This window comes from Rhinopithecus bieti, unplaced genomic scaffold (genome assembly GCF_001698545.2).
Source record: "Rhinopithecus bieti isolate Rb0 unplaced genomic scaffold, ASM169854v2 scaffold_36315, whole genome shotgun sequence".
Lineage (NCBI taxonomy): Eukaryota > Metazoa > Chordata > Mammalia > Primates > Cercopithecidae > Rhinopithecus > Rhinopithecus bieti.
This window is the reverse complement of record NW_016815814.1, coordinates 2,018,214-2,030,647: the sequence shown is the minus strand read 5'-3', so window position 1 is coordinate 2,030,647 and position 12,434 is coordinate 2,018,214. Positions and strand designations below refer to the sequence as shown.

The window sequence follows — 12,434 nt, the reverse complement described above, 5'->3', positions numbered from 1 at the left end:
AAAAATTACAAATAATATTTCTTGTATTGGCAAGATAGAAACCATGTATCTTTTAATATAATATTATTTTTGGCTTCTGGAGTTAAGTTATTTGAATTTTCTTTGGGAAATCATAGAGTCAGGTTTACCATGACAGTTTAAAATCTGCTATACACTAATGGAAATAACTTGGTAACTCATGGCAAGTGCAAACAGATATGAAGCAGCCGCTGTGGCACTGGGGAACAAAGATAAGCAAGACACAAATCCCACCCATAAAACTCAGTCTAGACAATGTCAGCGTTTAATTCTTTTGGGAAAGGACAAGTCATCACCTTCTTTCTTCTTCTTCTTTCTTCCTTCCTCTTTCCTTCCTCCTACCTTCCTCCCCCTTTTCTCCTCCTCCTCCTCTTCCTCCTCTTCTTCTTCCTTCTTCATCATGTCTGTTCTAGCAACATGCATTTCCACTCCTACTGCAGCTACCTAAGATTTAGTTCCTAATAATTTTATGCCTGGATCGTTGTGATCCTTCCCTAATGAATTCTTTCTTACTTATTATCTTTTCCCTGGCTTTCCTTTAATCTAGCCAGCTGGTCCATCCTGCGCTTTGTCACCATATTAATCTTCTTAAAATGTAATTGTAATTCTTTCACTTCCTACTCAAAAGCCATCAACAACAAACCCTGCCTTTTATTTCCACTGAATCCCTGTCCACTTTTCCCACCTTACCTCTGCTGCTCTTCACAAACCCTACATTCTAGCCAGACTGGTCTTATTCAGCAACACCTGAGTATGTCTTTTGCATCCCAACTCTGCTCTTGTGTTGTCAATTGTCCTCCTACCCACCTTTTCTTGCCCATCTAAATCCTGCGTCCCACATGGATAAATGCAGATTTTTATAAGGCTTTCTTTGATATCCAAAACACACAATCACACATTTCTTACTTAATGCTTCTGGAATCCATTATCTATACCAATTATTTGATTTGGACATTTGCTACTTTATATTTCAACATAAGTCATAAACTCTTTAAAGATTTTTTAAATCTTAAAAATTTTTTAAATCTTAAAAAATCATAAACTCATCTTAAGCCTCTTTATTCCCCCTACATTACCTAACATAGTACATTGTATTTAATACTGCCTTATATCATACTAAAGCTGGAAGACAATAATTAGAAATAATTTAATCCACCTCTTTGATCTAATAACATCCAAATTATTAATTGGCTGTAGCACTATCTCCCTGACAAAGACCTAGGCTGGGGTATTGTTATCCTGGAGTTAGTATTTCATTTTCTCTTTCTTTTCTCAATTCAGCAAATAATTATTCTGTAGGTATTGTATGTGCAGAGTGATGCTGGGAATTCACCATCCTTTCTTTTGATGTTGATCCTGGATACAGGGGCATAGGAGGAAAAACTGGAAAGTGAGGAAGTTCATCCTGAGAGAAGACCCTGCCTACCTGCACTACTATGACCCTGCTGGGGTGAGATCCTGTGGTTCCTACATCCATTCAAATAAATAAATCCACTTCATTTATAATTGGGGCTTCCTATTCCCCCTCTACTCTGTTAATATCCCCTTTTTCTCTTTACTGGCCCACTTTTTTTTTCTCCCATTCTCCTCTACCTTTTTCTATCTACTTTCAATGCAAAGATCTGAGATCTTGGGCCTCTGAGGCCAGTACAAGCTTAGGGATGGAACAAAATATCACTATATTGTAATTTATTTGGTCAACTCAACATATTGTTTCCCCAGTCTGATATTTTCAGGGGAATTAAATCAGTCCATGGTTTAATATGCATAAAGGTGATAATTCCTCATCCAGATCAACTTGGAAGAGGGTATGAAATCCAGGAATTTGGGCTGTTGATTGTTGAAGAGGGCTTTTTCCACCATAAAATGAACCACTTTTAAAGCATGAAGACAACTCTGGGTAGGGTGCTCAGCCTCTGCTTGTAGCACTGGGCTATTTGACTTCCCCTTGATGGTTATATTGCTGCATCAGGTGCTGAGACCAAAGAGCTCTGGAAACATGTAGCTCTTTTGTGGTGGGATACAGTGACCTGAGCGTCTCCACCTCCCCTGTCACTTTTCTCCAGATTGAAGTCCAGATTGACTTGCATTTTCTCATCCAGCCTCCTGGGCCCACTGAAGCAGGGTGTGGAGGATCTGGGAGGACCCTAGATTTGGAAGCAGTTTTCTTTAATCTCCTTCTGCTCTTACTTATTTTGGGGACCCTGATGTATACCAGAGTGAGTCTGGCTTTTTCACCAAGAGGATGAGGTCTATCTGTATGCTATATTTTGGAAACATAACAAACAACTCCTTTCTTCTTTAGGCAGAAGATCCCCTGGGAGCAATTCACTTGAGAGGCTGTGTGGTGACTTCAGTGGAGAGCAACTCAAATGGTAAGATGAATTTCTGTGTGAGAGAGGTGTGTCTGCTCAGACTCCCCTCCCACACCTGGACATCCTGGGCCAACATTAATCAATCAATTAATTAATCAGGATAAGCAGGAATGGGCCAGGCATGGTGGCTCACACCTGTAATCCTAGCACTTTGGGAGGCCAAGGAGGGCAGATCACTTGTAGTCAGGAGTTCGAGACCAGCCTGGCTAACCTGGTGAAACCCCGTCTCTACTAAAAATACAAAAATTAGGTGGGTGTGGTGGCACATGCCTATGAATCGTTTGAACTTGGCAGGTTGCAGTGAGCTGAGATTGTGCTACTGCAATCCAGCCTGGGTGACAGAGCAATACTCTGTCCCCCTCACCCCACCAAAAAAAAAAAAAAAAAAAAAAAAAGAAAAGAAAAGAAAAGAAAAAAAAAATAGCAGGAATGAATTTCCTGTCTGAAAACCTTGGAGAAACCAAGAGTTATTTTTTTTCTCCAAACTGCTGTCCAGGCTGTCCAGGCCTTGGGGAGTTGGATGGCTTTGTGGATGCCTCAAGCAAGTCCATAAGCAATGCTGGGAAAACTGCATCATTTCCCAATGGCTTAGAAGAAGAGCAATGAAAGAGTTGTACTAGAGGACCCCAGACCACAAAGCTATGATTCGGTGCATGGAATAACCACGTGGGTGTAGTTTGACTTCTCAGGTGCTGAGGACAAATGGTATATCTGGGGAGATGTGGTTTTGACATCCCATACCCTGTTTTTGTCCTGACATTTTGGTTTGTAGTATGATAAATGCTGACAGGAAAACATCGTAACTGCAAATGCCTAGAGTTTAACTGTGCCTGAATTTGCCCACCTCCACTCCCACCACCTAGAATTATACTTTGGTTTTGGGGCAGAGAGCATGCTGGTTCTTTATTTGATTTGTGATGTTTTAAGTCTTGTCACAGTATTGACCACGTTATTGCCTTTTAGTCTTCAGCAGAACTCTGACTTAGCCCTTGATGAAAAACAGTTCAGGCTATACTTGTGGTACTATTGGTAGGTTTGGCTTTGTGTATGTATGTAAACATATATACACACACACACACACATATATAATAAATATATATTATAAATATAAATCTATATTAACAGAAACACAGGTAGATAGATAGATATCAGGAGCAATCCTTGATTTATATTATGAGCAGAGGTAAGGTACCCATTAGAAACTATTAGAGGTTACTCATTAAACACTGTTGCTATACCAAGGTGAGAAATTTAGTTTGCCTGTAAACTATGAAAGAAAATGTTTCTCCTTAAGTGTTTTACCTATTTCTTAAAAATATATATACACACACAATCATACTATGTATCTACTGTATCAATACTATACATATAACTGTGCAATGAATTATTCTATGATCATACTTTGTTTGTATGTTTGAAAGCCACATAGTCAATTTCCTTAGAACAGGAAGAAAACAGAGATTTCATGGCTTGCAGAGAAGGGTGGACCAAGTGGTCTTTCTGATGCCTGTGTGTACTACCATTCTCCTTCTCTTTCCCCAGGCAGGAAGAGTGAGGAAGAGAACCTTTTTGAGATCATCACAGCAGATGAAGTGCACTATTTCTTGCAAGCGGCCAGCGCCAAAGAGCGCACAGAGTGGATCAAAGCCATCCAGGTGGCCTCCCGAACTGGGAAGTAAAGACACTCCTGCATTCCTCCTCCCCTCCTGCGGGAAGCCCATGGACAAGCTGAGTCCAGGACCTGTCCACTTCTGTGACAAATCAACGGGAAAGAGCCCGGGGTGGGAAGTTTTCATTTGCAGGGGGGTCTGAATTAACTCACCACGTGGCGCGCAAGGTTCCCCTGCATCGTATTGCTCACTGCAGCCCCTCCGCCCCTCTCCATGACCCCCAAGCAGATATAACAAGCTGTGCAGCCTCAGTAGGCTGCTTGCCCTCTCCAGGCCTCAGGGCCTCTTCTGGAAAATGAAGAAATTCAACTAGGAGATTCCTGAGGTTCCCCCAGCTTAAAAAAAAAAAAAAAAAAAGTCTTCTAACACTCACAGAAGTGAAAGCCTATCTAGTTGATCTGCTGGTGTCCTTCCTTGGCTAAGTCTTGGCCTTCGGTTATCTTCAAATGCACCAGAACCTGAGCCAAGGCTTCTCTCTGAAACTCTTGCTGATCTATAGTACCAGGAAGAAACCTCTTTTGTTCTCTTCAGCCATCTTCTACTTGCTCTTGGCCTCGAGATCGTGTAACAAAACGAAGGAGAGCTCTCTTCTTTCTTCCTCATCCTACTCAAAAACTTCCCGAGAGCAGTGGTGGCTTTGAGGGTTTTGACTTCTATTACTTTTCGCAGCCTGGAAAGTTGTGTCTTCTGGGAAAGAGACCCGGGGAGGCCAGGAGTAGCTGAGGGTCTTTTCTGTGCCCTGAAGCCGCCTATCCCACCCTGGGTTGAGGCTGATCTGAGAGGTTCTCCCTTTGTTCCTTTCTGGAGCATTTCTCTAACGTTTATTACAATTAGGAGGGAGACCCCACATCTGTGAGATTCTGTTTCATTTGAGGTTTACAGAAAAAAAAAAAAAAGTGGTCAGATGCGTTCGCCCCATGGGTAAGAGGCCTGGGCAACTGCCTGGTGAATGTGTCTCCCGGCAGCTGTAGGAAGTGGAGGGGCTGAACTACCAGCCAGCTCATTGGATGATGGGTTAATTCAACAACTGCACTGAAAGGACTCAGAGCCAGGCAGAACCCCTGAGAGGAGCTGTTAGCATTGCGCAGCATCTTCAGTTCTCCAGTTAATGATATTCTGTTTGTGCCTCAGCTTTAAGCACAAGTAGCAGCAGCTCCTGCTTGAGTTCTGAGGGCATCGTGGCCCTATGATTAACCAGAGTGATCTAACCTAGACTAAAATTGGGAACTTGTGTGCAATTTTTGACCTGACCACTGACTAGTGTGATTCTTCTCCAAGACTGAGAAAGACAGCACCCATTGAAGCAGATATATGTGTGAAAGTATATTTTCAATTCCAGATTTTAATTTTAAGGCCCCAGGAAAGAAAGGAGAGTAGAACCTTTTTCCTCATTTTATCAATTCCTCTCTTGCCCTCCCTCAATTCCCCTGTAACATTCCTGAGGCTGTTCCTACTCCCAGATGGTTTTATCAATAGCCTAGAGGTAAAGAACTATCTTTTTCTCTGATTCTTTAATAAATTGTCTTTATAGAATATGCACAAGTTTTTCTACACTCAGTGTTAAAGTATTTATTAATGGGAAGTCAACTTAATGTTTTGAAATAAATATATAACTCTGTTTAATGCATTTTTGGTGTGATGACTCTGTTTTCCCTTCTATTGATAACGCTCCCCTCTGGCTGGGCATGGTGGCTCATGCCTGTAATCCCAACATTTGAGGGGCCAAGGCGGGTGGATCACTTGAGGTCAGGAGTTCGAGATCAGCCTGGCCAACATGATGAAACCCCATCTCTACTTAAAAAACCAAACAAACAAATGACTCTCCTTTCTTACAACTCAGTTTTATTTACTAAGGGTAACACTATCTTTTATTTTTCATCATCACAATAGCTTTATGATTCTTTTTTATTATTATACTTTAAGTTCTGGGGTACATGTGCACAACATGCAGGTTTGTTACATAGGTATACATGTGCCTTGTTGATTTGCTGCACCCATCAACTCATCATTTACATTAGGTATTTCTCCTAATGCTATCCCTCCCCCAGTTCTCCACCCCCAAACAGGCCCCAGTGTGTGATGTTCCCCTCCCTATGTCCATGTGTTCCCATTGTTCAATTCCCACTTATGAGTGAGAACACGCAGTGTTTGTTTTTCTCTTGTTGTGTTAATTTGCTGAGAATTATGGTTTGCAGCTTCATCCATGTCCCTGCAAAGGACATGAACTCATCCTTTTTTATGGCTACATGGTATTCCATGGTGTATATGTGCCACATTTTCTTTATCCAGTCTATCATTGATGGGCATTTGGGTTAGTTCCAAGACTTTGCTCTTGGGAAGATTGCTGCAATAAACCTACATGTGCATGTTCTTTATAGTAGAATTATTTATAATCTTTGGGTATATACCCAATAATAAGATTGTTGTGTCAAATGGTATTTCTAGTTCTAGATCTGTGAGGAGTCACCACAGTCTTCCACAATGGTTGAACTAATTTACACTCCCACCAACAGTATAAAAGTGTTCCTATTTCTCCACATCCTCTCCAGCCTCTGTTGTTTCCTGACTTTTTAGTGATCAACATTCTAACTGGGGTGAGATGGTATCACATTGTGGTTTTGATTTGCTTTTCTCTAATGACCAGTGATGATGAACATTTTTTCATAAGTTTGTTGACTGCATAAATGTCTTCTTTTGAGAAGTGTCTCTTCATATTCTTTGCCCATTTTGTGATGGGATTGTTGGTTTTTTTCTTGTAAATTTGTTTAAGTTCTTTGTAGATTTTGGATATTAGCCCTTTGTCAGATCCATAGATTGCAAAAATTTTCTCCCAATCTGTAGGTTGCCTGTTCACTCTGATGATAGTTTCTTTTGCTGTGCAGAAGCTCCTTAGTTTAATTAGATCCCATTTGTCTATTTTGACTTTTGTTGCCATTGCTTTTGGTGTTTTAGTCATGAAGTCTTAGCCCATGCATATATCCTGAATGGTATTGCCTAGGTTTTCTTCTAGGGATTTTATGGTTTTATGTCTTGCATTTAAGTCTTTAATCCATCTTGAGTTAATTTTTGTATAAGGTGTGAGGAAGGGATCCAGTTTCAGCTTTCTGCATATGGCTAGTCAGTTTTCCCAGCACCATTTATAAAATAGGGAATCCTTTTCCCATTGCTTGTTTTTGTCAGGTTTGTCAAACAGCAGATGGTTGTAGATGTGTGGCATTATTTCTGAGGCCTCTGTTCTGTTCCATTGGTCTATATATTTGCTTTAGTAACAGTACCATGCTGTTTTGGTTACTGTAGCCTTGTAGTGTAGTTTGAAGTCAGGTAGCATGATGCCTCCAGCTTTGTTCTTTTTGCTTAGGTTTGTCTTGGCTATGTGGGCTGTTTTCTGGTTCCATATGAAATTTAAAGTAGTTATCCATCAAGCTGCTGTTGACTTTTTTCACATAATTAGAAAAACCTACTTTAAATTTCATATGGAACCAAAAAAGAGCCTGTATAGCCAAGACAATCCTAAGCAAAAAGAACAAAGCTGGAAGCATCACGCTACCTGACTTCAAACTATACTACAAGGCTACAGTAACCAACACAGCATGGTACTGGCACTAAAGCAGATATATAGACCAATGGAACAGAACATAGGCCTCAAAAATAACACCACGCATCTACAACCATCTGATCTTTGACAAACCTGATTAAAACAATGAATGGGGGAAAGGATTCCCTATTTAATAAATGGTGTTGGGAAAACTGACTAACCATATGCAGAAAGCTGAAACTGGACCCCTTCCTTACACCTTATACAAAAATTAACTCAAAATGGATTAAAGGCTTAAATGTAAGACATAAAACCATAAAAACCCTAGAAGAAAGCCTAGGCAATATCATTTAGGACATAGGCATGGGCAAAGACTTCAAGACTAAAACATCAAAAGCAATGGCAACAAAAGCCAAAATAGATAAATGGGATCTAGTTAAACTAAGGAACTTCTACACAGCAAAAGAAACTATCATCAGAGTGAACAGGAAACCTACAGAATGGGAGAAAATTTCTGCACTATCCATCGTTACACAGGGCTAATATCCAGAATCTACAAAGAAACACATTTGGAATAAAAAACTAACAACTTTATCAAAAGTGGGTGAAAGATATGAAGAGACACTTCTCAAAAGAAGACATTTATGTGGCCAACAAACCTATGAAAAAAGGCTCATCCTCACTGGTCACTAGAAAAATGCAAACCAAAACTACAATGAGATACCATCTCACCCCAGTTAGAATATTGAACATTAAAAAGTCAGGAAACAACAGAGGCTGGAGAGGATGTGGAGAAATAGGAATGCTTTTACACTGTTGGTGGGAGTGTAAATTAGTTCAACCTTTGTGGAAGACAGTGTGGCGATTCCTCAACAATCTAGAACTAGAAATGCCATTTGACACAGCAATCTTATTACTGTGTATATACCCAAAGGATTATAAATAATTAAAGACACATGCTAATGTATGTTTATGGCAGCACTGCTCACCATAGCAAAGACTTGGAACCAACCCAAATCCCCGTCAATGATAAACTGGGTAAAGAAAATGTGGCACATATGCATCATGGAATACTATGCAACCTTGAAAAAAGGATGAGTTCATGTCCTTTGCAGGGACATAGATGAAGCTGGAAACCATCATTCTCAGCAAACACAGGAACAGAAAACCAAACACCGCATATTCTCACTCATAAATGGGAGTTGAACAATGAGAACACATGGACACAGGGAGGGGAACATCACACACCAGAGCCTGTTGAGGGGTTGGGGGCTAGGGAGGGGACAGCATTGGGAGAAATACCTAATGTAGATGACGGGTTGTTGGGTGTAGCAAACCACCGTGGCACTTGTATCACTTGTATACCTATGTAACAAACCTGTACATTCTGCACATGTATCCCAGAACTTAAAGTATAAGAAAAAAACAGAAAATACACTACTGATTTAAGGAGAGATATTAAGCTTCTCTTGTAGATACACACAGAAATATACACACATACAGTGGCTAAAATTCTACCCACAGAGAATGGTTTCGAAAAGCAGAATGAGGAACTTCCTTGGGTTAAAATAGCAACAGTGAGCCAGGCGAGGTGGTATATGCTTGTCAGCTTACTTGAGAGACCGAGATAGGAGGATCCCTTGAGACCAGAAGTTCAAGGCTATAGTACACAATCATCATGCCTATGAATAGTCACTGCACTCCAGCCTGTGGACCATAGTGAGACCCCGTCTCTACGAAACAAGCAGACAAACAAAACCCCAGTCTCTTCATGTTTGTTTGTATCAAGCTAAACAGAGTGTCATCATCATTTCTTTTGGATGTTGTGTGAAGCCTGATATAGACAGCTCTCATCAGCCTTAGGGTAAAAAGAAAAGCACTAAAGTAATTACTTAATATTTTGGATTTCATTGTGTGTTCTGCTTTAAATAAGGAATTTCAGAACTGCGAGGTGTATTGGGAGATGTCACAGAGGAAAGCGTAGAAGAAAGAGAAAAAAAATTATGAGGAAGTTAATTTAGCTTCTTTAAAAAAATAAACTTAGTGTAAAATTATAGCCCTCGGTGGTTTTGGCTCAGTTTCAGGGTAAAGGGAAAGTAAAATTTAGCTGTCACTGAGGGAGAAAAAAGAGGATTGGAGGAGAGGTTTTCTAACACCACATTTGCTATTTAATTTGAACTGTAGTAAGTTTCAAGGGGAAAATGCACAGGGCCATTAATGGGAGGTCAAGTGATAGAGTGGGAAAGGCAGTGGTCTTGGAGCCTGGAGCCTCAGTTTGAATCCCTGGTTTTACTGCATTTGTGACCTCTCTTGAGTATCAGTTTCTTTATCTCTAAAATGAAAGTAATATTCCTCTCATAGGGTTGTTAGGACTAAATGAAAGAATACCTGTAAGTCACCTGAAACAGGTGGGCACTCCACAAGTTCTGGTTTTCTTTCCTCTGACCCCTCTGCTGTAGAAGGTACTCGTGGCAATCTACACTCTGTAGTAGTGGCTTTCAACTTTTGGTCTGTGTCAGAATTGCCTGTGGAATTTTTTCATGGAACGTATGCCTGAGGCCCAAATTTAGGAATTCTGATTTCCTAAGCGTGCAGTAGGGTCTATATACTTTCACTACTGCTTTTTAAAAAAATGAGAGGTAATTTTCACCAAAATTAAAGTTAAAAACTACTGATAAATTGCTTGACTCTCCACTGCTTACAGTTCAGACACTGATGCAATAGCCTGGCATCTAAGGGCCTTCACAAACTGGCCCTGACTTCCCTTTCCAGAAGGATGTCCCCTCTGCCTTCCTTTCACTCCAGACATACTGGCCTCTTGATGGTCCTTGGAGGATTATCAGCTTTTGCAACCTTGTCTTGCCTATATAACCCCATAGCCTAGAACATTCTCTGCTCCAGCTCTCTGCTTCTCTCATCTTCTTTATTCTTGAAGGCTTAGCCCTCCCTGTTATTCATTGCACTTTTCCCCACTTCCATGGTAGACCCTCTGCCACAGAATTTCTCTACTATCTATTTGCACCAGGCATTTACAAACAGTCACATACCATGTTGGACGTTTTAGGGTTTGTGTTTTTTGGGGTCAGAAAAGTATTCATGCTTCATAATTGTTTCAATCCTTTCTAATGCTTCACATGGTGCTTATGCATAGTGGGTGCACTATCAATAGCTGTTGGAATGAAGTAATTACCATCATGAGGAGGCTCCTTATGCAGGCATACCATGTTTTACTGCATGTTGCTTTATTGCGCTCCTCAGAGACTGCATTTTTTTTTTACAAATTTCAGGTTTCTGGCAACCCTGCATGGAGTAGGTCTATCAGCACCATTTTTCCAACAGCGTGTGGTCACTTTGTGTCTCTGTGGCACATTTTGGTAATTCTTGCAATATTTCAAACTTTTTCACGTTTCTTCTATCTGTTATGGTGATCTTTGAGGTTGCTATTGTTATCGTGTTGGGACACTACGAACCATGCCCATCTAAGTCTGCAAACTTAACAAACGTCTGTTGACTGTTCCACTGACTGGCTGTTCCCCATCTCTCTCCCTTTCCTCAGGCCTCACTATTCTTTGAAACCCAACAATATTGAAATTAGGCCAATGAATAACTCCACAATGGCCTCTAAGTGTTCAAGTGACAGGAAGAGTCCCACATCTGTCACTTAAAATCAGAAGCTAGAGGTGATTACTCTCAGTGAGGAAGGCGTGCTGGCAGCCAAGACAGGCTGAAAGCCAGGACTCGTGTGCCAGACAGTTAGCCAAGTTGAGAATTCAGAGGAGAAGCTCCTGGAGGAAATTAAAAGTAAGTGTAACTTTAGTGAATGCATTAATGATAAGAAAGTGAAGCAGCCTTATTGCTGCTATGGAGAAAGTTTTAGTGACCTGGATAGAAAATCAGGCCTGGCGTGGTGGCTCACACCTGTAATCCCAGCATTTTGGGAGGCCAAGGTGGGCAGATCCCCTGAGCTCAGGAGTTTGAGACCAGTCTGGGCAACATGGTGAAACTCCGTCTCTACCAAAAATACAAAAAATTAGCCTGTGGTCCCGGCTGCTTGGAAGGCTGAGGTGGGAAGATCTCTTCGGCCTGGCGGTCGAAGCTGCAGTGAGCTGAGATTGTGCCACTGCACTCCAGCCTGGGTGACAGAGGGAGACCCTGTCTCAAAAAAGAAAATCAAACCAGTCACGACATTCCCTTCAGCTAAAGCCTAATCCAGAGCAAGGCCCTCAACATCGAGGCAAGACTCCACCAGCAAAAAGATTATGACTCGCTGAAGGCTCAGATGATTGTTAGTATTTTTTTTAGCAATAAAGTAATTTTAAATGAAAGTTTGTACATTGTTTTCCTAGACATAATACTATCGTATACTTCAAAGACTACAGTGTAGTGTAAACATGACTTTTATATACACTGGGAAGCCAAAAAAATTGTGTGACTCCCTTTATTGTGATATTTCAGGGGTTGGAACTGAACCTGTAATATCTCCAAGGTATCCTGTGTATTGATGTGAGCTTAGGAAGATCACTGCAGCTGTAACAGAAAACCTGTCCTGTCTGCTGCCGCCATCCTACATACTTTATGTTAACTCAGTTAACTTTCATAACAACCTCAGGTTTTACCATATTATTCCCATTTTACAGATGAGGATATTGTGGCACAGAGAAGTGAAGTGACTTGTTCAAGGTCACACAGCTAGGAATTGACAGAGTCAGTGTTCTTGCCCATTTTGGCTGATCCCAGAGTTCATGCTTTTAATTCTCATTTTAAAATTCCCCTTCATTATATCAGCTAGAGTTTAGGTAGCACTTACTGTGAGTGCCAGGGTCTTTGCTATATACC

The 12,434-nt window shown here is 40.9% G+C and overlaps 1 protein-coding gene across 1 annotated transcript in view; it reads left to right on the top strand.

Moving 5' to 3' along the window:
* PLEK (pleckstrin) overlaps positions 1-5,690 on the top strand; it is a 34,648-nt gene extending 28,958 nt beyond the window's left edge. Inside the window, exons 7-9 of the mRNA XM_017853790.1 lie at positions 1,385-1,468; positions 2,324-2,393; positions 3,936-5,690. Coding sequence (XP_017709279.1) covers positions 1,385-1,468; positions 2,324-2,393; positions 3,936-4,072 — 291 coding nt within the window. The 3' untranslated portion in view covers positions 4,073-5,690. The remainder of the gene's footprint in view (positions 1-1,384; positions 1,469-2,323; positions 2,394-3,935) is intronic.
* The last annotated feature ends 6,744 nt before the right edge of the window (positions 5,691-12,434 follow it).